The sequence below is a fragment of the Microcaecilia unicolor genome, chromosome 2 (genome assembly GCF_901765095.1).
Source record: "Microcaecilia unicolor chromosome 2, aMicUni1.1, whole genome shotgun sequence".
NCBI classification, from domain to species: domain Eukaryota; kingdom Metazoa; phylum Chordata; class Amphibia; order Gymnophiona; family Siphonopidae; genus Microcaecilia; species Microcaecilia unicolor.
In genome coordinates, this window is record NC_044032.1 from 16,171,028 (window position 1) to 16,196,516 (window position 25,489).

Below are 25,489 nucleotides of genomic sequence, written 5' to 3' on the forward strand. Positions count from 1 at the left end.
AACTGGTCTCTAAGCAAAACTTTTATAAACCCCTCTTTATTTTGTATCTTGTAAACATTAGAACCATAAACTGTGATTACTTTAAAAGGGCTTGAACTCCAGAGTGGAGGAGGAGCCTAGCGGTTAGTGCAGCAGACTTCGCTCATGGGGAACTGAGATTGATTCCCGCTGCAGCTCCTTGTGACAATGGGTAAAGTCACTTAACCCTCCGTTGCCCCAGAAAAACCACTTTGGATGTGGTTGCAAAAAGTGTAGAAAAGCGGTATATATCAAACAGACTCTAATTTATGCCTTCCTCTGAAACCTTGATTTCTAACCATAACCCAGTCTCCAGACTCCAATATCTCTCCCTTATTCCTATGGTCAAATTGGTTTTGTTTTTTTTTTGTTCTTCTGCCCCAACTTCTCAGAGACAAAGTTCGCTATTTCTTGTGCCTCTTTTAAACGTTGTTTTCTTCATTCATAGTAAAATTATTTTCTTCATGTATTTCAGGTGTATAGCAAGTTACTGGCAGGAGAGAATGTCTTTCCAGAAAAAGATATGCTGGGGAATAGCCAGTGGAACTATGTATCTGGCTGTTATAGATCTGGCTGCTTATTTCACATAAATAGTCAGACCAACTTCTTTTCTTTTCCTCTGATAGAGTTTTAATAAGGTGACATATCGTTCTATTAAAACGTTCACATTTGGAATTCCCTCTTGGATGGTATGGCATAGTTCTGGATTTTCTTATATCATACCAGGAACATAACTCTTGAATAACATCCGACTCAAAATTCCTCCCTTGGTCTGAATGCAAACGTTTAGGTACACCATACACTGTTATCCAATATTTAATTATCATTTTTGCTGTAGTCTTTGCTGACTGATCTTTTGTCGGGAGTATGACAGCAAAACGTGAAAACATTTTGCAAAGAACTAGTACATTTTCATACCCTTTAGAATCTTGATCCAAAAGAGTGTAATCCATTGCTACCACCTCAAGCGGTTCTTTAACTGTGAAACAAGTCATTGATGCACGTTCTTTCGGACAGATTTCCCTTGCAAGAATAACAGCAGTGCAGTTTTCCAACCAATTTTTCACGTCTGGCGACATTTTAATCCAATAGTATCTTCTCCTCAAATTTCTTAACATACTATCCCTGCTATAATGTCCGGAGCAATCATGTGTAATTTTAACAATTCTTGATGCTGTTCATAAGGGACTATCAGCTGGTAAATTTGTTCCCTTGTCCTAGGATGTTCATAAGTACATAAGTATTGCCATACTGGGAAAGACCAAAGAGTGGCCAATCCAGTCACAAATACCCAGCAAGATCCCAAAAATGTAGAAAACATTTTATACTGCTTATCCCAGAAATAGTGGATTTTCCCCAAGTTCATTTAATAACGGTCTATGGACTTTTCCTTTAGGAAGCTGTCCAAACCTTTTTTAAACTCTGCTAAGCTAACCACCTTTATCACATTCTCTGGCAACGAATTCCAGAGCTTAATTACACGTTGAGGGAAGAAACATTTTCTCCGATTCATTTTAAATTTACTACATTGTAGCTTCATCGCATGCCCCCTAGTTTCCTTTGTGCCCAATATTTCTTTGTTTCAGAAGATTTCCCAGATAAATCAGGTAAAATCCTTTTTTCTAACCAATCAATTATTCCTCCAATCACACTATCTTTCCTCTGTGCTTCAATTATCTCCAAAGTTGTTGGCAGAGGTAAATCTTATGTATACAACTGGTTGAGAGTTTCTTTACAGGAAAAATCCAGAAATCTTTGGCATTATCTACCTCCGCACTTTCCATCTCCTCTTTTTGTGGTAAACGTGATACCACATCCACATTTTGAGTCGTTCTAGGTCTGTATTCTACTTCGAAATCTAATTCAGCTAATTGAGCTAACCATCTTTGTTCCACAGCCTGGAGTTTGGCTGAGCTTAGATATTTTAGCGGGTTGTGCTCAGAGCGTACATTAAATTTTTATACAGTAGGTATTCTTGGAATTTTTCAGTGGCCGCCCACTTCAACGCTAGCAACTCTAATTTAAAAGCAGAGTAATTCTTGTCATTCCTCTCTGATTTTCGGAGGCCCCTGCTCGCATAGGCGATCACCTTCTCCTCTCCATGTTGTATTTGAGTAAGGACCGCCCCCAGTCCTTTAAAACTCGCATCCCTAGTCAGGATAAAAGGCACACCAAACACTGGAAATGTTAGCAGTGGAGCAGTCATAAGTTTTTCTTTCAAAAACTTGAATGCGTCCTGACACAGCTCATCCCATATGAATGGTGTTTCTTTATGATGCTTCTTTGCCTTACCGGTTAACCAATGTAACGGTGCTGCTATTTGTACAAATTTCCGGTAAAAGCTGGCAAATCCCAAAAAACTCCTCAGCTCAGTTTTTGTTTTTGGTGACACCCAGTTTTTTAACACGCTTGTCTTCTCAGGATCAGTAGCCACTCCATTCTCTGACACAACATATCCCAAAAAATTTACTTTCCTGCTAAACAGCTTACATTTTGATGGTTTCAACTTCAAACCACACTGCTGCAGGCATGTAAATACCAGATCCAGCCTCTGCAAATGTTCCTGAAAACTTGATGCATAAACAAGGATATCATCTAGGTATAATAAGAGTATTTGAAAAACATACTCCTGAAGTACCATTTCCATCAATCGTTGGAAGCTTGCTGGGGCATTGCATAGGCCAAATGGCATCCTGGTCCATTCAAAAAGCCCAAACGGCGTGGTCACTGCAGTTTTATTAATAGAATTGGGATCCATCCCCATCTGAAAATACCCTGACGTGAGGTCTAATGACGAGAACCATACAGCACTTCCTAGCGCATCTATGGATTCATCTATCCTTGGTAAAGGGTACGCATCCTTGATGGTATCTGCGTTTTATTTATTTAAAGCATTTATATCCCACATTTTCCTACTGGATTTAGGTTCAATGTGGCTTACATGAGCTAAATCAGGGTACGGTACTAATGACATAATAAAACAGTGCAAACAGTAAAGTTTGGTATAAAATACAACAGAAGAATAGTAAAGAAAATAATCTCAAGTGTAACTGGATTGTATGAAACCAAAGGGATTAAGCTGATTAAGTTGAATTAGGAGGGTAAACCTTTTTGAATAGAACAGATTTTAATAGTTTTCTAAATTTTAGATAATTTTGGGTTGATTTAACTAGTTTAGGTAAGGCATTCCACAGTCGGGTACCCAAGAAAGGGAAATTGGAGGTATATGTAGACTTGAATTTGAGGCCAAAACTTTGTATAGTCACAACAGAATCTCAAAGACCCATCTTTTTTTTTAATGGCTACTGCTGGAGATGCCCACGGACGTTTGCTTTGCTTCAGAATCCCCTGATTTATTAGTTCAAACACGTGTTGCTTGAAATCATTATACAGATGTGGAGAGACTCTTCTATATGGTTGTTTAATAGGGACCGCATCACCAGTATCAATTGCATGAGTTACTATTGTAGTGTAACCAATGTCCTGAATATCAACAGAAAATACCTTCCTATGTTTGAAAAGAAGTCATTTTAAATCTGCTGCCTGATTGGCCGTAAGAGACTCCCAATCAACGTTTACAGCTTGAATTTCTATCTCCTCTCCACTCCGATTTTGATCTTTCCCAACATACTGACTGAGATCCACCTCTTCCTCTGGACACAGAATAGTATCTGGCTTCAGTATTTCTGCCACTCTGGCTCTCGGAGGTATAATCAACTCCTTATTTCCCACATTTTAACCCTTACCAAAATATTTCCATTTTCAGGTGTAATCAAAGCATTGGCCACTAATAAGCCACCTGCAGAATGTCCACATCTTGTACCAGTCACCATCATGGAACAGGCTCTCATGCCTTGTACTTTCTGACATTTTCCTTGAAGGATTCTTTCTGACATGGGTGGAATAACCAGGGGACTTTTTCCTACTGCTTTTACAAAACCCAAGTGTTCCGAGGTGGTACTATCAAATACTTTTCTTTGCTCAATGGCTGCAGAAATACCTTTCAAATCCTGAGCATCCAAATTCTTGGTTAATCTGGTCAAATCTTTTAAAAGCCCATCTAAATATTTTAGCACATTCATGCCTACTATCCCAGGCACCAGCTCTTCTCCCTCGGAGGCAACCTTGGTATCCTTAACAACAAAAATACGCCTTTCAGGAATCTTTTGTCCCATACATTGTACTTCTGCTGCAATACACCCAATCACTGGGAGTGCTGTACCATTAGCTACCGACACATTAATCCAACTAGCGTCCTGTAATTCATCAATATTTTTAACGTTCTTGTAGTAGTGACTCACCACTATTGTACACACGTTGTAAAATTTGTTTTTACTCCTCCTATCAATAATGTAATCAATGGACTAGCTCCTATGGCTTTTTCTTGCAGGGAGCTCCAGTCTTGTTTTAAAATGTCGGTTTCCAAGGTCTGAATGTTAGCCTTTTGTATTTCTGCATCTCCTTGTCCCTTGTCCTTGAGTAACTGGTGCACGGTTGTTCACCATCCGATCTCGCATGTTTAGGTACCCCTTTTTCACTCTAACAAAACCGAGCGACATGTCCAATTCTCCACAACTGTAACAAATTACCTTAAAGTAGTCTCTCGGCATAGACCTTCGAGCCACAACATCTGGCTTCCGTCTCTGTGTTCCAAAACCCCATACCATAAGATAATTCCTTTCTTCTCCGTTGACACAAGAAATCTTCCTGTTTCCTTTCAATTCTTTCCAGTCTTTGCACTATATCAGCTATGGGGTCTCTTTCTACATACCTCCCAGCTACACCTGAAGTCATATGAGGGGCCATCAGATCTGACCGGCCACGCTGTAATATACGCACAGAGCAATCCTGATGTTGGTATGGACGCCTCTCCTCTTCTGCCCAGTTAATTGCCGCTTGCATCAATTCTTCAAAAGTTAAATCTGGGTTCAACTCCACCCGATGACTCATTTCCTTCCGAAGAACATCATCTCTTAAACCCAATATCAATTGTTCTTTTAACATATCCTCTGGATTTCCTACTCTATGTGAATCTCTTGACCTGATGGTGTATTATTCCTCCTGTAATTGGTAGGCGAATTCTCGGATTGTTTCTCCTATCCTTTGGCGTCGGTCATAAAATTCCTTTACTTTGAGACCTAAAGGGACCTTGTCTCCATATACCTGTACTAATAAGTCAAAAATAACATCTACTGTACTGGGTGCTGAAAATTTTACAATATCTCTCTTTTCAAGCCTCTGTTACTGTAAGATCTCAGTGTCTTGATGTATAACCTCAGCACATCAATACACCCTGAAGTTTCTTTACATTTCTGAAATGTCCAGTCTGCCCAACAAGACAAACATATGTGTATACCTTACCTTGATTTGTACCTGCCTTATTCAGGGCACAGACCGTACAAGTCTGCCCAGCAGTATTTCCCGCCTCCCAACCACCAGTCCCGCCTCCCATCACCGGCTCTGGCACAGACCGTATAAGTCTGCCCTCCACTATCCTCACCTCCCAACCACCAACCCCTCTTCCCCCCACCTGCTCCGCCACCCAATTTCAGCTAAGCTTCCTCCCTTCCATCTCCCTATATCATCCTATGTGCAGAATTTCTTCTCCACCTTCATATGCTCCCCCACCATGTTCCCTATCTTGCTTCCATCTCCCGTAATGATTCTATGTGCAAAATTCCCCCGCCATCATCATATACACTAATCGTTTTCCTTATCGTCCTTCTGTCTCCCTTGTGTAGAGTTTCCCCTTCAATTTTGTACGCCTCCCAACCACATCCCTTACCATCCTTCCATCTAACTATATTATCGTATGTGTAGAATTTTCCTCAACCTTCATATATGCTCTACCATGCTCCCTATCTAATTTCCATCTCCCTATATCATCCTATGTTCAGATTTTCCCTTACACCTTCAACCTTAAATATGATATAATTTTTGTCATTTCATTCAGCCTATCACTTTTTCCTGTCCATCCTGGAACCGGCTAAGGACTGCCCCCAGATCCTGTTGACTGGCATCCGTGGTCAGTATGAAAGGCTATTCCAAAATGAGGCAGGGCAGGATTGGAGCCACAGACTCAAAAGCTGCCCGACACACTGGCGTCCACTCTACTGCAGCATTTTACCTCTTCCAGTCCTGACTCCTAACTGAAACAGTCCTGCCCCAGCAGTAATTATGGCAACATGGAATTGGCTGGCTCCAGCTGACCCTCCACGGTCAATCAGTGCCTGGCATTCGAACCTTTCAGTTTCCACAAGAACACGGAACCTTGATTTTTTTAAACTCCAGGCCCTGTTTTGAAACCCTTTTCTCCTATAGCACATAATGGGCAAAGTGCATTTTTAACAATATTTCTGTTACTCATAGTGCAAAACACTTCGCCTTCACTGCCCAGATCAAGCACATCTCTAGCAATGTCCCTGTAGTTTTTTTTACATTTTTAAAATACACATTTTTCATGACTCCCCACATTTTCCTCATAAAAACACTTAAAAATTGTTCATAAAATTTCTTAATACTCTCATGTAAAAATTCACTAAAATTCCCCTATATGAACTTTAATTACCAGAATCCCTGGCTGCACATCCTAGAGTGTGCTAGACCTCCCCCCCCCCCCCCCCCCCCCCTCACGGTAAGTTAGATTCTCATCCCACGGACACAAATACATTTTTCTCGGGTCACTATCCCAATAGCACATCTAAAGGAAATCCTTAGAAGCCCCCACCACCAAAAATAATTTTCCAAAACTTTTCCCCAGAGCCCCGGCAAACACAGTTCAAAAATTGCATCTTAAAATAAAAATATTCAAGGCCAAAGAGACCTCTTACCTGGCTCTCTTGTTGTAGAAAAGACCACCTCCATTCCTGGATTCAGTTCAGATGGATCCTCATCGCTCCCGTTAAAAATAGTGTTTTCTGTGGAGATCTGTCAGGCAGGCACAAAAATTGAGGCCCCAGCTTCACTTTGAGCCGTCTGAGCTACGGAGCCACACTGAGCATGTGCAACACTTTGCACATGCTTAGTCTGCTCCAGACCTGCCAAGTCTCCCGCTTTCAGCAGGAGACTGCCACTTTCGCTGGTCATTTCCCGCCAAGAAATTGGGATCTCCCACTGAGTGGCCTCCCATCCAGTGACAGCAGGAGGCACCTTCATAAAACACCATCTCCTGCTACCACTGATCCCGTGCCCCACTGCAGCAGGAGATGGATTTATCTGCCACTGCACGGGGAGACTATTCCTACAGCCATTGGCCACAAATCAGCTATGCAGGGGCGGAGAAATGGGAAAAGTTGTGGGTGGAGCGGGCTGGGGGCAGACCCTAAATCTCCCGCAGAGTGGATCATCCCCCTTGGCAGCTCTGCTGCTCCCACTCAGCAGGCCAAGCCCAAAGCCGGCCATTTTCCTGCTGGGCTGCCTCCTATCTCCTCTCACTCGCATCCATTGTGCCTTTGCAGCTGGTCGTGTTTTTTGCCAGTTCCCATCCCCGGATCCTCTCTGGAGCCCAACGCTGCCACTGACCACCAATAATTGGGCCAAAAATGGCCTGAAAAAGATCGGGACCACCAAGCCAACTACCGGAACCAAAATAGACCCAGGAATGGGTCCCAACAAAAACGGGTCACCGCAATAGGTCACCACCGCAACCCCATGGGGCATTAAAGCTCTGGCCCCAAAAACCCTTTTTTAAAGCACCTTTACATTAGGTTTCTGTATCCTAGCTACTGCTCACACCTAGTGGTCTAGCCATGGGGAAAATTGGGGGCCTGGGCCTTCCCAGTTTGGGTTCTGACCCCCAAAACTGAGGCACTGTCTGCTACTTTGGCTGTCGGGGGTCCCCAAGCCCTGCTAGAGGAAGCCTCTCTCCATGCAAAGTTCTTTGGGGAGAAGCTGCAGGTAGGTATCTCCAGGGCTGTGAAGAAACTATGGGTCCTTTGGACTCTGCACCTACTAGCCTGACTTTAATAATGTAAGAGACACAAAATTCTACCTATGGTCTACAGGTCAGTCTGCAGACGAGCAGGAAAAAAAGATAATTTGATTAATTTATTCCTTTGTTCACACCCTGTCTTTCAGCGATAATGGAAACCAAGGACGCCCATCTCAAAAATGACCAAATCCAAGTCATTTGATTGTGGGAGGAGCCAGTATTCGTAGTGCATTGGTCCCCCTCACATGCCAGGACACCAACCGGGCACCCTAGGGGGCACTGCAGTGAACTAACTGATGCAGTAACTGAACTGAAAAAGTCCTTCCCTTACCGATCTGGAAAGGAATGGGCATGCATGAAGGAAATTGCATGCTAATGAGCTGCTCGCTGTTAGCGAATTTGCACATGATTTTCTTCCTAAGGAGGGGAAGCCAGACTATTTATTTGGATTTTGGATCACAAGTAGCAGCAGTGGGATTTGAACCAGCCACCTCTGGATTACAAGACCAGTGCTCTGACCACTAGGCCACTCCTCCATTCCACTCCACTGCCTTGAAATTTGGCCAACCCTGTTGGGGGGGGGGGGGGCAGTTCAGGACGTCCAAAATGTTTGAAAGAAGGATGTCCACACCTTTGCCATGCCTCCGCTGACACACACCCACCTCCCCCCCCCCCCCCCCCCCCCCCCCAGGGACCTGCATACTGCTGCGATGGACCTGAGTATGATATTTGAGGCTGGCAAAAAAGGTTTTTAAAGTTCTTTTTTTCAGGGTGGGAGGGGGTTAGTCACCACTGGGGGAGTCAGGGGAGGTCATCCCCGATTCCCTCCAGTGGTCATCTGGTCAGTTAGGGCACCTTTTTGAGGCTTGGTCATAACAAAAAATGGACCAAAATAGTGGACCAAGTAAAGTCGACCAAGTGTTCGTCAGGGACGCCCTTCTTTTTTCCATTATCGCTCGAGGATGCCCATCTGTTAGGCACGCCCCCAGTCCCGCCTTCGCTACACCTCCGACACGCCCCGGGAACTTTGGTCGTCTCGCGACCAGAACCAGTTGGGGATGCCCAAAATTGGCTGAGAGAAGGACACCCATCTCTTTACTGAGAGCCAGCTGCAGCTTCTTGAGAGTGTGCACAGCCAGGCAAGGGCAGGCCAGAGGAGAACCCCATGGGATCCCTTCTCGACATGCCGCGACAAACTGGTTGAAAAGCACTGCTAGCTCTATTTCAAAGCAGGTCCTCAACTATGTGAGCATTTTTATTTTGGGTGCTTACACTCCCTTCCCCCCAATCTGATTTAAACAAAGTGTCTGACAGTGGAAGGAGCATGTGCTGTCCATGAAGTCATCATTACAATTAGAATATTTTTTGTATGGTGAGTTGTAAGGGGGATACAGAACTGCAGATCCAGGGTTTACATTGAGATTCTGTCCAATCCTGTACAGAATCCAAACCACACCACACAGAAGAATTTGTTTGAATGATGGTATTAATTATAATGGCAATTTTGCCTGGTAGCTGAAATTTAGCTGGGTGGGGGGAGGGTTTCTTTATGCATAGAAGGCCTTGGCATCTTATATTGCTAATTTAAAAGTGGGGTGGGGGGAGGATGTGATGTGGTGGTGGATATGATACACAGAAATGTCGCTTTGGTTGCCCCCTTTGCCATCCCATATTTTCTGTCTCGAGAAGCCACTGGTTGGTGTAAGTGTGGTGGTGATGGGCATAACGTACAGGAAGTGGGAGCCCACCCATGCTCTGCCCCTGTCTACATCCCTCCCCTTTGCAAATATGCATGATATCAGTTAAGTGGTAATTTTCAGAATAGCACTTAGGTACCCGGCTAGTACTCGACACAATATTAAATGTATCTGTAACCCTACAATGACTTTGCTAACAAAATATGTAAGCCACATTGAGCCTGCAAATAGGTGGGATAATGTGGGATACAAATGCAATAAATAAATAAAAAATAAATAAAATAAAATAATGCAGACATACTCACATAACTGCAAGTGTTGTAGACATTTATTAGGATTTATTTACTGTCTTTTTGAAGAAATTCATCCAAGGCGGTGTACAGCAAGAATAAGACATATTGGCAGACACATGCAAATCCTAGATTATAGAATCGCCCTTCATGTCTGTACAAGTATATTTTATATCAAATGGGTTTATGCATTGCAATACTGTGGGAAGTTACAACGCACTGCTGCTAAGAAACCTATAGCTTGGAAAATACTTGCGTTTTAAGTTTGGTGCAGAGGAATTTTAATCAAGACAGACAGCTGGCAATCTATGAAAAGTCATTCTGCTCTTTGTGGAGTGCAGAGCTGGAAAGCACGTTTAATGATGCACACACATTGGGAGGGTTTTATAAGGTACGCATAGACATTGTGACTCTCCATGCTTTGCCCAAACTCTGCCCCTGAACAAACCTATACATCACACGCATTTTTACACATAGAGTGATTTTATAAGAAGTGTATATTTGTGAAAATGACTTTATAAAATTGCTGCATATGTCTAACTTTTTACTTCAATACACAACGTAGAAAGTTTGGACCATACATGACATATCTCTTGTGTGTTGTTACTTGAATGCCTTCCTCACTTTCATGCCTGTGGCAACAGACTGTTGTTCTGCTTTACCCGGTGATACAAAAGTGATAAAGATGATTCCTAATTATGACCTTGGTGAGCCAGGCCACGTGTGCCTGCCTGAGAGTCTGGGGCTTGTTCAGCTCATATGTGTCCTTAGTGAGCCAAGCTGTGAAGACATGAATTGGGATCTCCCATGGTTTAGTCCACAAGCTGATATCTCCAACTTGCTGCAGTTCTCTCTTCTACTGAACACAGTTTGTGGTTTCCTTATAAGAAAGGAAAAGTGTCAAAGTCTAACGTATCACTGAAAAGCAATGGGCTTCAGTAAGCCAAGAGCAATCATAGAACTGGAGAACCAGATTCACAAGCAGCCACGGCTTGTACAAGAAGTACAAATACTGTAGGTTTGTTTTTCTTGTTTCCATATCTGTGATATATTGTGGAAAACAATTGCTTTATTTGTACAGACCCCACTTCAGTTCCCCAACTAATGCTTCACAATTTGTAGAAGGCATCAATCTCATCCTGATAGCGTTGTAGCACAACATGACACTTCAGTTTCATGGTTGGACCTGCATGAAGAAAGAGGGACAAAATCAGGAAAGAACTACTAGAACCAGAAAGAACCCCCAAGACATGGCCAGGACATCCCTTCCTGACTGCCACCCTCTGCCAGAAACCCCTCTCATACTATGGAGAGACCAGCTTACTCTTCTGAAGTTTCTCCTGATCATTCCTTCTACACAGCCAAAGCAAGGAAGAAAGCCATTATCTGCCGTCATGTTTCTATGTTTCTTACAGCCCACAGAAGCAGCGACTAGGCTCTCGCACAGCCTACGGAGGCAGAGAGGGAAGGCTGGCCCTAGCTCTGAGCCAACAGGGAAAGCTCACAAGGAGAATCACAGGAACTGCAAACTATAGGAAAAGCAGTCCTAATACAATGCAATTAAATACAAATAATACTCATTAAACACATCGACAATATACCCTGCCTTCATGAATATGGGGCAGAACAGAGAGTCCTTCAGGCACAGTGAGTATTGATCTTACTCCTCTCTGATCATAGAGGCCTAGTGAGTCTCAAAGGTATTAACCGTCCCCTAAGACACCAGAATCTCTTAACTAAGCCTCTCAGTTATGACGAAATCCTGAGACAACTGAATACTCATCTATCTCACTCCAGCTAGATAGTCCCAGAGACTCAGTGAAGCCAAATAGTTGGTGAAAAAAATTCAGTTTAATTACTACTACTATTTAGCATTTCTATAGTGCTACAAGGCATATGCAGTGCTGCACAAACATAGAAGAAAGACAGTCCCTGCTCAAAGAGCTTACACTCATGGCTCTAGGTCAGTTCCAGCTAGATAGTTCCCACCGGACAGTTCCCACTCACCAATTTCCATTTGGAAAATTGCCACCAAGACAATTACCATTTAACCAATTCCCATTGCCCCAGGGAGGACCATTTCCACCTTTAACAATCATGAAGCATCACAGTAAGGAGGCTGCCAACATTTAGGTGCCAAGACGTGTGTAAATGAGCAGAATACCAAATATGTGTATATGCCAATATTCTGTCTATGTGGAATTTGTTAAAATGGCGTCTAGTTTGAAGATGGCCACAACCTGGGCAGAGTCTGAATGGAGTATGCTTGGTCACACAATTACGCACTTAAATGACAATACTAGGCAGTCTGTGGTTGATGGAAGAGGTCCTGCCTAAAATATAGGCAGGCATTTAACCTATGATGCCAACGTTCTATAGAGAAACGTTAAGTGTCTACTTTTCTTCATAGAAGAGGTTCCAAATAGATGCCTTAGTGGTGCCTAAAATTAGATGCACCATTACCGAATATCTCTCATAGCACTGATTATAGGCACTATTTGGTTACATTTAAGCCACACTCCCAGTATGCCTCCAAGTCTTCCCACTTTTATCTGGATAGTTTTTGGGTGCACATTGAGTTGTCCAGCCAAAAGTTAAGCAGTCGTCACCCCAAATTTTCAAGCCAAAAATTTATCTGGTTAACTCCAAAGTTAATTATATAAATCATTTTGAATATCGATGTCAGTGAGTACTCACCCAGCTCCCCTCCATAAATGGAGAAATCTTTCTCCAGGATAGTCCATTTTTGCACCCTGTGGGCATTGGATTCAGCTCTTCCATTCACGCGCTCTATTCCCTCCTGGATGGCTTTGTAGACTGCTGGATCCTTTGAGCTGATCACCTCGGACACACGTGTAGCCCTGCTTCCCAACTCCCGGCAGAACTGGACAGCTTCTGGAGATAATTCATCCTGGGGCTCCCCAGTATCTGGATTGAAGTTGCACTAGTAGGAGAGGCAAGAGTACTGTTATTCCAGACCCTTTCGAAATACTATTCATTACTGTAATATTTGGACCACAGTTGTCCATTTTGTGTGGTAATTGTTAACCTGCTCTGAACCTAAATTTAGGAAAGAAGTGGCCTACAAGTATCCATCATCATCACCATGTTATGATTCTACTGGAATATAACACACTACTAGAACCAGGATATAAGAAACCTATTTCAAGTACAATTATACAAAATTGCCTCAAAATATATTTAATAGAATGTAATTCTAAAAGGTATTTTGTTTAGAGCACCCTCAGATAATCCCACTATACAGAGCACACAGAGAATTTCTGTTGCTTAGTGGTGTAGCACTTCTTTCATCGGGTTGCTCATTTTTTTACGTGATTAGACACCGAATAAGTGCTAACAGACCGGTATAATTGTTTCAAAAACTGTGTACCAAACCAGCCTTAGATATACCAATTATAGAGGTGCAACATACCCGAATACTCATCAGTGGCAATCTTTGTCAATTGTTATCAAAAAATCAATGAACACTTATCTCTGTTGTTCTTTCATACTATCTTCTCAACAGCTCTTCTGAACACGTGTTCAGGGGAAGACGAAAGGCCGGACACTCATTTATTCATAGATACAACAAGCTGTTGAGAAGGTAGTATTTGAAAAGTTACTGCCCCTAAACTTAATAAGTGGTTGCTTCCTAGAATTTGGTATCAGTCTTTCCCGTTACTAACATTACAAGGATTCTTATGTTCTGCAAATACTCAATGAGTTCTATGCGAATCACAGAGTTCAAAAAACAAAAAAAAAAACAGTCTCTGGGAACTAATAATATGAATACACAAAAATAAAATAAACCTTATTTAGCAATCAAAAATTTCTTTAAAAGTTTTTAATGCCTTCCTGAAAGGCAGATAATCCCGTGTCTCTCTAATTTAAATAGGAAGGGTATTCCAGATATTGGGAGCTTGGTAAGCAAAGCCTGCTGAAAAATAGTTTGTTTGTTTTTTGTTTCAACTTATTAGGATTTGGAAAATGTAGCAGCATGGAATCACCAAGACATCTTTCTTTAGCTGGAATCTGAATCCTTTATGTAGGAGCCAATCCATAAAGGATTTTGTGAACCACCGTACATACTTTAAACTGAATTTGGGCTTCGATTAGTAGCCATTGTAAGTCTACACTAAAAATATTAACCACGCTGTTATGCTATTAAACATAAGAACTGTACATACCATTACAACCAATGGCTCAGGACAGTTTACAAAGTAATAACAGGTTGTAACAAGTTAAAACAATAAACATAACAATAAATTCAGACGATCTCCGACTTGCTAACTGAATATAAAACATTCCTAATTAAAATATTTTTGAAAAAGCCAAAATTTCAATTGTTTGTGATATGTCACGTAATCACACTCTAAGCTCCGTGGCTCCAGGGCTAATTCTGATGCACTAGCCACTGGAGCTTATGTGGAACCTGGCCAATATATAGCCAGGACCCACATAAAACACGTCTGCAGGTCTCAGCTGAATATCAACTGGATTCCACAGAAGGAAGATTCTGATCTTTCCCCCACGATTCTGATCCCCCTCCCACCCTGGAACATTCCGAACTCCCAGTTCTCCCTCCCTCCCTGGAAGAGCTACTACTACTACTAATAATAATCATTTCTATAGAGCTACTAGACATACACAGCACTGTACACATTACATGCAGGTACTTTCTCTGTCCCTAGAGGGCTCACAATCTAAGTCTTTGTACCTGGGGCAACGGAGGGTTAAGTGACTTGTCCAAGGTCACAAGGAGCTGCAGAAGGAATCAAACCCAGGTTGCCAGGATCAAAGCCTGCTGCACTAACCATTAGGCTACTCCTCTGGAATGTCTACTAGCTTCTGCCCAGCATGGCTGCCTTCTCAAAACAGCTGTTGCAACCTCTGTCAGCAGCTTTATATTACCTTGGAAGGGAATGTACTAATTGGAGTCCATAAGAGCAGATATGAAAGAAAGTTATGTGGGGAGGATGGAGCCAAGAGTAACTGTGCTGTAAAGAGTATAGAACATTTGCATGCACTCAAGGAGGTTTAATAAGACAGGTGATGGCATGAGCCTATCTGACCCATTATGTGAGACGAAGCTTGCTGCTGTGTTGAGTGACCCAAACCATTCGCAGATGCTATTAAAAAACAATAGCAAACAGAAGGTTTATGTTGTTGTAGTAAACCTCTTTGGTTTTGCATTCTTTCTGTTAGGAGGGAAGTTGGGGAGTTTTTGAGGGGTTTGTTTTGGGTACACCAATATGGTGGCTGCTGGGGGAAACCAGCTTCAACCTTTTGACGTCATGCCGTCTCCTGTCCTATTAAACCTCCTTGTGTGCACTGCTAGGGCCACATGATAACAACTCCTCCCGTTACCTTCAGGGTGAGCAGCATGGATAAGAACTTCCTCCTGTCTCCAATCAGCATAGCGTTACTGATGATTGGCACCTCCTCCTTCACAGCAGCTTCAATAATGATTGGTGGAATGTTTTTACCCCCTGCTGTGATGATTAGATCTGCAACCAATCACATTCACATTATGAAAGGACCATTTGCATGTCTGACATACTACTCAGTGCAGAGATTGTTAATGCGCTTTCCAGAGTTGGCTGCCATCAAACCCTTCAACACATTCCTACACTTCTTTCCTCAGGTAAACTGAAATCTTCTCGTTTTGCACTGCATATCAATGGCGCAGTGGTGTAGCTGCGTGGGGCCACAGGGGCCTGGGCCCCCTCAAATTTCCTCTGGGCCGCTGGTTTTGCTGGTGGGGGTCCCCAACCCCCTACAACTGAAGCCTTCTCCAGTGGCGGTGATGGAGACCATTGCTGGAGAAGGCTTCAGCTGGCGGGGGTTGGGGACCCCCGCCAGCAAAAGTATTTGCTGCAGCAGTGGGTGGAGAGTGGTAGGGCAGCGAGGTGGTGGGGCAGCAAACTAAAATTTCCCCCACCACCACCACCACCTCGGGCTCTGGCCCCCTCCCACCATGAGGTCTGCCTACGCCATGAATGGGCCCATCCAGTTTGGGCCCCAGGTTGCCATCACCGCTATCAGTGACAGACAGCTGCAGAAAACCAATAAACTTCAAATGGTCCAAAATATTGCTGTCCGTTCACTATTGGCGCCGCATCCCCCCAGGGGGTTCTTTCGCCGGGGTGGCGAGTGTCCCTTTGCCGGGGGGGGGGTCGCGCTGCACAGAGGGGCGGCGCTGCACCCGGGGAGGCGGGGCGCATCGGCGATCCGCTCTGGGTGTCAGCGCCCCTCGGAACGCCACTGCCATCAGGCATTGGCTGTCGGCTCTGCAGCCGCTCCTCCTCTCGCCTCCACGTCACTGCCCCTGGAGTAAGACCCCGGAGGAGCGCAGCGACATGAGAGGTGAGAGGAGGAGCAGCTGCAGAGCCGAAAGCCAGTGCCTGATGGCTGTCTATGGTGCCGCGTTTGATGTTTAAAAACATTTATGGCTTTTTTTCTTTTTGTAGCGGCTGCTGCTGCTCAACAGGAGAAGCAGCAGCGGCCGGACAGCGTTACCAGTGGCAGCTGTGGGTGGCGAGGGGGTTTGATGTGCCAGGGGGGAGGGGATGGTCGCTGGACACGGATGGCTGGAGGGAGGGTCGCTGGACATGGGTGGCTGCAGGGGGGGCAGGGGAGAGGGAGGTGGGGAGGGGGTCCTGAGACCAGAGAGGTGGGGGTGGGGGAGCACACACTCACTCACTCTCACATACACTCTCTCTGACACACTCTATCTCTCTGTCACACACACACAGTCTCAGTCTCTCACACACTCACTCTCTCTCACACAAACACACACACACACACACACACACACACTCTGTCTCTGTCTCTCTCTCATTCGCTCTCTAACACACACACTCCATCTCTCACACACACTCTCTCTCTCTCAAACATACACACTCTGAGGAAAACCTTGCTAGCACCCATTTCATTTGTGTCAGAAACAGGCCTTTTTTTACTAGTAAATACATAAAATGGTTCTTATGCATTGGAAAGAGAACCTAGTTTTACAAATTCATAAATTTGAAATATCTCTAGCAGGAAATTTGGGTAAGACATGTTCAGCTACTAAAATTTGGTCTCCTATTGATAAATATTTAGAGTCTTATTATCCTCTGTAGCTACTATCAGATTATAATTTTCTGTTACGCAATTTATTTTCTAAAATAGATTGTATGAAAGAGGCGTCTCATTTTAGTGTTATATTATTGTAATTTATGTTACTTATGTTGTCAGGATTTTTTGATAATTTGATTGTGGTGTTGCAAAATTCAATAAAAGTCAGCAGTTCCCAGCTCATCCAGTCCAAGTTGAGACAGTCAAAGTACTGTAGCATCGAGCACCTGACCCCTATTAACTCTCTATTCTCGCACGGACAAGGCTGTTCCTTACCTTTTATTCTGCCAGTGAGATAGAGAAATCCCTGCTGGTCCAGTTTTCCCACATCTCCCGAATGCAGCCAGCCCTCCTCATCCAAAGCCTCCTCTGTCTTCTCCTTCATGTTCAGATACCCCATGAATACATCTCTGCCCCAATAGCAGACCTCACCGTTTCCATCCTTGTCCGGCTTATCAATGCGAGTCCTACACCCCAGGAAGTCCTTACCACAACTGTAGACAAGAAAAATCAAAAGAATGCTGAGATTGAAGGTCCTCAGGTCTCTCCACACTCACTTCTCCCTTCAGGTTTCAAGTGTGAGGATTCTTTCAGGAACTTCACTAGCCCAATATTCTCCTTAATGCAGACCATAGCGACTCATGCCCAGATGCTGAAAGCTCCTTATGTTCAGAAGAGTGCGGGAGAAATACCTCCTGATCAGTGTCTAGTGTTGAGTGAGCCGGTACGTCAAGCTCCATCTCTGGCCGTCTTCAAATCTAGGCTAAAAGCCCATCTTTTTGATGCTGCTTTTAACTCCTAACCCTTATTCACTTGTTCAGAACCCTTATTTTATCATCCTCACTTTAATATTCCCTTATCTCTTGTTTGTCCTGTTTGTCTGTCCTAATTAGATTGTAAGCTCTGTCGAGCAGGGACTGTCTCTTCATGTTCAAGTGTACAGCGCTGCGTACGTCTAGTAGCGCTATAGAAATGATAAGCAGTAGTAGTAGCATGAGGGAGTTTTGGGAGCGTCAAGGGGAGGATGGTGCTTGGCACATGTGCTCTAGAGTTGTGCGTCAGGGGAGGGGGGAATAAGAAATCACCTAATTTTAATCTAATTTTAATGCTGATTATCCTAGAAAATGCAGTGGATTTCCCCAAATTATGGATTTTTCTTTTAAGGAAAATATGCAATCCTTTTTTAAACTCTGCAAAGCAGTTAGCTTAACAGGGTTTAAAAAAGGCTTGGCTAATTTCCTAAAAGAAAAGTCCATAAGCCATTATTAAGATGGACATGGGAAAATCCACTGCATTTTCTAGGATAAACAGCATAAAATCTGTTTTACTATTCTGGGATCTTGCCAGGTACTTGTGAGTTGAATTGACCACTGCTGGAAACAGGATACTGGGCTTGATGGCCCTTTGGTCTGTCCCAGTATGGCAATGCTTATATTCTTATGCTACTTGCATTGTCCCGTCTTGCACTCGTTTCCCACAGTGAGGACTTCCGAGCAGGCTGCACAGATAAATACGGGGGCTGGGCTGGTGCTAATGTCCTCTAGTGCATGCATCGGGACCTCAGTGTAGAGAGGAGGGGTGTACTAATTGGTTGCATTACAGCATTCTCCTCCTGGGATGGCTGCAATGGTTCTAGCTGCCCCTACGTAAGTCAGAGAACCCTAGTGAATGTTTAGGGCTCAGCCTTTGAATCTACTTGCTATGTCCAGTGTGAAGACTCCCTTGGGTTTTGAGTTTGTTTCTAGTGTGAAGTGAGTGTAAAAGATAGAGGTTTTACCCACTCCTCTGTCTACTACTGGATTCAGGAGTGGAGCAGCAGTTTGACCCTCTAAAGGTCAAGGAGAGAGATGCTCCATGCAGGAGCTAGGTTGCTGGAGGAGGTCTTGTGTGTAAGACAATCCCTGACTGGAGAGATCTGTGTGGAGAAAAATCCCTGAGAAAAGAGACTGAGACTGATTGAGAAAGGGACGGGTTTGTCCTGTATCTGGGAAATAAGTGACCCTAAAATGACAGACACAGGTTCAGGAAGCATGTGGCCTACTACAGTGTTTCTTCTGTGCTATACACCTCAGGAAGTGGAGCCAGCTTGAAGGTGCGGGGGGGGGGGGGGGGGGGGAGCGAGAATGGCATGAGAGCAGAAGCCGGAACGCATTTTAAATGCAACATGTTGAGTTAAAAATAGGTGCTGGCGGGGGAGGAAGTGACGTCACGAGACTAGATGGCTGCCTGAGTTTTGGCTCCCGCACTTCCCTACACCATTAAGCCATTATCCATGCCCATCCACAGTCGTATTGCTACTTAAACAGCTGGAAAGAGAGCGCAGACACTGCTGCCAACAATGAGCAAAATATCGGGATCACAGCAGCGAGATGGGGAGCGATGTTCCACCCGACAGCTGGCGAAGGGCCTTTCCCGCCATGCGTCCCCAGAAATACAGCGGTCTTCTGATTCCGACACTGCCTCTTCTCTTGCTGAGCCTCGAGGTACGATTAAAAAAATAAAAAAGACCGCTACGCCCAAGGACCTCACGAAATACTTAGAGGCGATTAGAGAGGAAATCAAGGCCTCTCGGTTGGAGATTCTTGAACACGTGGACGCTATCAGCTTGGACTTAAGGGAATTGGGCGGACGAGTTGAGAGCCTGGAGGATCGGGTAGAGGAGCAGACTGAAGCCAGCGCGGCAATGGACGCCCGCATAACCCAATTAACCGATCAAACAGAGGATTTACAATATAAACTCGACGATCTCGAGAATCGGGGTCGTCGGAATAATTTGCGCTTTCGTGGGGTGCCGGAGAGTGGAGGAGGAGAAGATGTGCCTACTATAATTCGTGCACTCTGTGAACGGATCCTGGGAGAAGCACCTACCCCGGGTGAATTGTTGATTGAGCGAGCACATCGGTCGTTGGGAAAACCTATGGGAAACCGACCACGAGACATAGTAGTGCGCTTTGCGTCGTACCCTTTTAAAGAGCGCATCTGGCAACAGGCCCGTAAATTGACCACGTTGGAATATAATGAAGCTCGGGTTTCAGTCTATCAGGACCTTTCGACTTACACCCTGGCACAGAGACGGGCCATGAAACCTGTCCTGGAAATTTTGCAAAAGGAGAAAATCGCCTACCGCTGGAGTTTTCCTTTTGCGGTGTGCTTCGCGCTGGGAGGCAAGCAACTCCGGTTCCGCCGAGTGGTGGAAGCCTGGCATAACCTTCATGAAGCAGGCCTAACTGCAACGGAGACTCCTCCGATGGGGCTGACTCCAGCTACGCAAGCGAAACTTCAGAAGTGGAAGCGAGTAGGGCCGAAGTCATCAAAGCATGGGACCTGAACTGGTTTGCGTATAGTTGAACTTGCATAAATGTGCAGTGTTATTGTTTTTGGGTTAAGTCTGCTATACCATAAGAGGGACATTGCTCCAGCTGTAATTCCTATTGAAGTGGAGGAGGGGTATTGGGTATATTGGAATTATGTGATATAGAATAAAAGGCGTTGAAGGTGTATGAGTGGGGTGGGGGAGGGGAGGCCGGGTGGTTGCCTGGGTTGGTGGCTCACTTTATCCTTCATATCCCATTCAGTGCTAGATGGCATTGTCTGGTGGTTGGAAGGAGGGGGGAGGGGGGGGAAGTTGGAGTCTGGATGCATATTGTGTGTGTGGTAAGGGGGAGGAGGGAAGGGAGGGGGGTTGGGGGTGGGGGGGAGAATAGACAAGGGCAATGGAGCAGGGACCGCAGAGGTAGGACATGGGAAGTAGCATTGACCCTAATCTTCCGAGGTGCCATCAACTGTCTCACAGTTTGTTTGTTCTTTTTGTGTTCACTGTTTTGCAAATGTGCTTAGGACGCGCTAAATGTTGAGTATGGACTTGAAAGTATTGTCATATAATGTCAAAGGTCTTAATATGCCCCAAAAAAGGCAAAAGATATACAAAGAGATACAGCATTATAGCCCACAAGTAGTACTTCTACAAGAGACACACCTTCGTCGTAGGCATGTTAAGCTTCTCTCCTGCCCGGGTTACCCAGGGGTATATTGTGCTTCAGCAGAGGCCTCTAAAACCTGTGGAGTGGCTATTTTGATTCATTCTTCGGTGGGGGCGCAGGTAATGGACATTAAGAGGGATCCGGGTGGACGTTTTATCTTTATGCATGTTCAAATTCAACAGGTGGATTTAACCATAGCATATGTCTATGCTTCCAATACTGGGCAGGTGGAATTTTTTACTAAGGTGAAGAACTCTTTGGCAGGGTTTGTAAAGGGCTCCCTAATTCTGGGGGGGGACTTCAATGCAGTGATGAATCCTGCCCAGGACCGTTCTGGAAATCCTAAAACTGAAGGGGGAAAGAGGGAGGCGTCTGCTTTAGAATCTTTGGTACATTCCCTGGGAACTTTAGATTTGTGGCGGCTGACACATATGGCGGACAGAGACTACACATTCCACTCACGGGTTCATGACTCATATTCACGAATAGATTACATATTTGTGGATGTTGCCTTGGTGGAGAGGGGGCCGGTGGCGGGATTGGGCAGTGCGACAGTATCAGACCATGCTCCGGTGTGGGTTACACTGCCCACCCTGCGAGCTGAACCCAAAGAAAGGAGATGGACTTTAAACACTAGTTTGCTTCTTGACCCGGAGGTGGAGGGGGGTTATCGCATTATGTTGCAGGAGTACCTGGAGCTGAATAGACAATCAGGACCACCCCTGTCCACTGTCTGGGATGCTATGAAAGCGGTTTCGCGGGGTTACTTCCTGCAGGTAGCCAGTAAGCGTGCTAGGGTACGTAGGAGTCAAATAGCCGATTGTCTGGAGCGGATACGCCAATTGGAGAGCCAACATAAGGTAGACCGATCTCCCCATACCCTTCAACAACTGAGTGGGGAACGGATGAAGTTAGATTCTATTTACTCAGAGCAGCTGAGTTGGACACGGGACAGGCATAGAGTGGGAATGTATGAGTTCTCAAATAAGGCGGGTAGGCTCCTTGCTACTAAGTTGCGTAGGCAGAAGGTAGACCGCATGGTGAAGCAGGTGAGAAATGAGAGTGGCGAAGTGCTGTTTACCTCTGAGCAGATACGTAACCGTTTTGTGGAATTCTATACCACACTATATGACCAGGAGATTCACCCCTCTATGGAATCTATCGAGGACTATTTGGCGAGCTGCCCACTTGCGCCTCTGGCGGGTCGACTTAGGGACCAGCTTGAGGAACCGGTTACCCCGCTTGAGGTGCAGGAGGCTATTAGAGGTTTGCCCTCCAGCAAGTCCCCTGGGCTGGATGGATTGCCCAATGAATTCTATAAAAAGTTTGCCCCTGACTTGGCGCCGTTGCTTGCTGATCTTTTTAACCAGGTGGGAGGGGAGGGTGCTCTGCCTTCCTCTATGATGGAGGCATGGATCGCGGTATTGCCCAAACCCGATAAAGATCTAGCGGAATGCGGCTCATACCGACCCATTTCGGTTTTGAACGCAGACGTAAAAATACTGGCTAAGGTATTAGCTAATAGACTTGGACCTCTTATGCCGACTCTTATTCACCCTGACCAAGTGGGCTTTGTGGCCCATCGTAAGGCCATAGATAATATTCGGCGTACATTGGACCTTATGTTCTTTGCAAAGAGAAGTCAGAAACCATTGTGCCTTCTCGGCTTAGATGCTGAGAAAGCCTTTGATAGAGTCCACTGGCCTTTTATGTATAAGGTCCTAGAGGTTATGGGCTTTGGTGCACACTTTCGAAGTTGGATTAGGGCATTTTATGTGGAACCCAAGGCTTGTGTCAGGATGAATGGAAGTAACTCCGCTCTGTTTGCGTTGCATAGGGGGACAAGACAGGGCTGCCCGCTTTCACCGCTATTGTTCGCCATGGTTATGGAGCCCTTCGCTGCCCGGGTGCGGTCTGATGTGGGCATTTCAGGAGCTCGAGTGGCAGAGACTACGCATAAGATGGCCCTTTTTGCAGATGACATTTTGTTGTATATTACTCACCCAGTGACTACGGTCCCTGCCTTGTTGAATCACATAGAGGAGTATTCTGCAGTGTCGGGATTTAAAGTTAATATGAGCAAGTCAGAAGCTTTGAATGTGACACTCCCGGCAGAAGTAGTTTCTTCCATGAAAGCGTCGGCGCCTTTCCGGTGGGCAACCAAGAGCATTAAATATTTAGGGGTAAATATAACAACAGATTTGTCAGAGGTATTTGTAGCTAATTACAAAGGGCTGGCTAGCAAGCTAAGGGGAGATTTGGAAAAATGGGGGGATCAGGAATTTTCCTGGTTCGGGCGGATAGCCATCGTCAAGATGAACGTGTTGCCGCGGCTGCTTTATTTATTTCAGGCCCTGCCTGTTATGATGCCCAGGCGATTCCTTGCTTCCTTACAGGATTCAGTAATGCGCTTCGTCTGGGCAGGCAAGCGTCCGAGGCTAGCTCGTAAGTTGCTTTATCAAGACAAGAAAAGGGGGGGGATGGGGGTCCCTAACCTTAATTGGTACTATAGGGCTAGTCAGGGAAGAGCCGCCATTGAATGGTACCAGGAATACCCTGATCGACAATGGGTGCACCTGGAGCAACACTCTTTGGGGTCCACGCCGTTGGGGGCCCTCATGTGGCTGCCTAGGCAGTTTCGACAGCTGGGTGAGGAGGTGTGTCCGTCCATATGTGTCACATTCCACTATTGGGACAGTCTATTTCCCCAGGGTCATTGTGTGCTAACCCAGATGTCACCCATAGCCTTTAACCCGTTGTTTAAGCCAGGGACAGTAGCTGGACCTTTCAGGAGGTGGTATAGGGAGGGATTGAGGACTTGGGGACAATTGTTAGAGAATGGCTCGCTGATGTCTTTTGCCACACTGCAATCTACATATTCAGTTAGAGAGGGGGACGCATACGCCTATCAGCAACTTACCCACTTCCTTAAAACGAAGGCGGTGGGTCAGGTAATACAGAGGCAAAGACTGGAAGTGGAGGAGATTTGTCTTAAATTTGTTTCATCAAGAGGCTTGATAGGACGCTTATACAAAAGTGTCAATGCACAGGTTTCCAGCTACACCCAGCATAGGTCCAGTTGGGAGCGGGAACTAGGAGTGTCTCTGGGTGGACCCGAGTGGGAGAGAATAGAAAGAGCAGCGAGTGGTGTGTCTGTTCATGTCCCCCTTAAAGAGAATGCGTTGAAGGTTCTGTTTCGGTGGTACCTTACACCGGATCGTCTCCAGCGCATCTTTCCGAACACACTGGGCTTGTGCTGGAGAGGGTGTGGCCATAAGGGGACTATGGGGCATGTGTGGTGGGGATGTGTGAAGATTCGGGCGTTTTGGAAATCAGTACATCATCGACTACAGAGTTGGGTGGGGCGTGTGGTTCCGTGGACCCCCAAGTTTTTCTTGTTCTCTGCAGACATGCATGGCTTAAAACCACATCATCAAGCTCTGATGCGGCAGGCGGTGGGGGCTGCTAGAGTAGTAATCGCAGCACATTGGAAGCAGAAGGGGGTTCCTCCCATTAAGAAGTGGGAAAACAAGTTGACTTACATATGTGAAATGGAGCGGCTGATGGCCGACAGAAAACATCAGCTGCACAGATGGCAGTCTATATGGGAATACTTTTTGAGAAAGTAAGCTCTACAGGTCAAACGAAAGATGAACGGTTACATTTGGACTATAGGGTCAAAGAGCAGGGGTATGGGAAGGTCAGGGAGGGTGGGTTGTCGGGGGGGTTGGGGGCTAGGGATTCCAATTGTTCATTTTAGTTCCAGTTAATCAATACATGTAATATAAAAAAATTTAACATAAATAAATAAAAAAAATTCAGAAGTTACCTATGGGAAAGTTACAATGTAAATGTAGCGTGCTTGGTAGGTGTTTATTCTCTTTCTACTATCCACACCAGAAACGCATTGTACCCAACGAATATGAAGCTGTATTGTATTGATATTTGGTTTAATAAAGACTTCTTGTAAACAAAAAAAAAAAATAGGTGCTGGCGGAAGTCCGTTTGGTGGAGCGGCTGCTCTCCTGGTGCCCCCCTTAGCTACACCACCGACTACCTCTACTAATCATTTCTATAGTGCTACTGGATGCACGCAGCGCTGTACACATTACATGCAGGTACTTTCTCTGTCTTTGTACCTGGGGCAATGGAGGGTTAAGTGACTTGCCAAGAGTCATAAGGTTGTGGTGGGAATTGAACCCAGTTCCCCAGCATCTCCGTCCATTGCACTAACCATTAGGCTACTCTTTCACTCTTCAGAGCAGTAAATGTTTTGCATGTAACCTTAGTAAAGTGAGTTGGAGCACTCCATGTCTAGCTTAAAAGATCTTTTGCTAGCAGCCGGCTTTTGAAGGGAGAAACACCTGCAGATCCACTATTGCAACTTGCTTCTCACAGGTCTCCCACTTAGCCATCTCTCTCCTCTTCAATCTGTTCAAAATTCTGCTGCACGAC

General features: G+C 45.1%; 1 protein-coding gene across 3 annotated transcripts in view; it reads right to left on the reverse strand.

The window, feature by feature from the left end:
• Positions 1-9,962: 9,962 nt before the first annotated feature.
• The window catches only part of LOC115462795 (long-chain-fatty-acid--CoA ligase ACSBG2-like), a 110,992-nt gene continuing 95,465 nt past the window's right edge, over positions 9,963-25,489 (reverse strand). For all 3 annotated transcript variants that reach the window (XM_030192803.1, XM_030192804.1, XM_030192802.1), the window contains 4 exons: positions 17,331-17,548; positions 15,303-15,442; positions 12,633-12,879; positions 9,963-11,121 (listed from right to left, as the gene is read on the reverse strand). In XM_030192803.1, the coding sequence (XP_030048663.1) occupies positions 11,045-11,121; positions 12,633-12,879; positions 15,303-15,442; positions 17,331-17,548 (682 nt within the window). In that variant the 3' untranslated portion in view covers positions 9,963-11,044. The remainder of the gene's footprint in view (positions 11,122-12,632; positions 12,880-15,302; positions 15,443-17,330; positions 17,549-25,489) is intronic.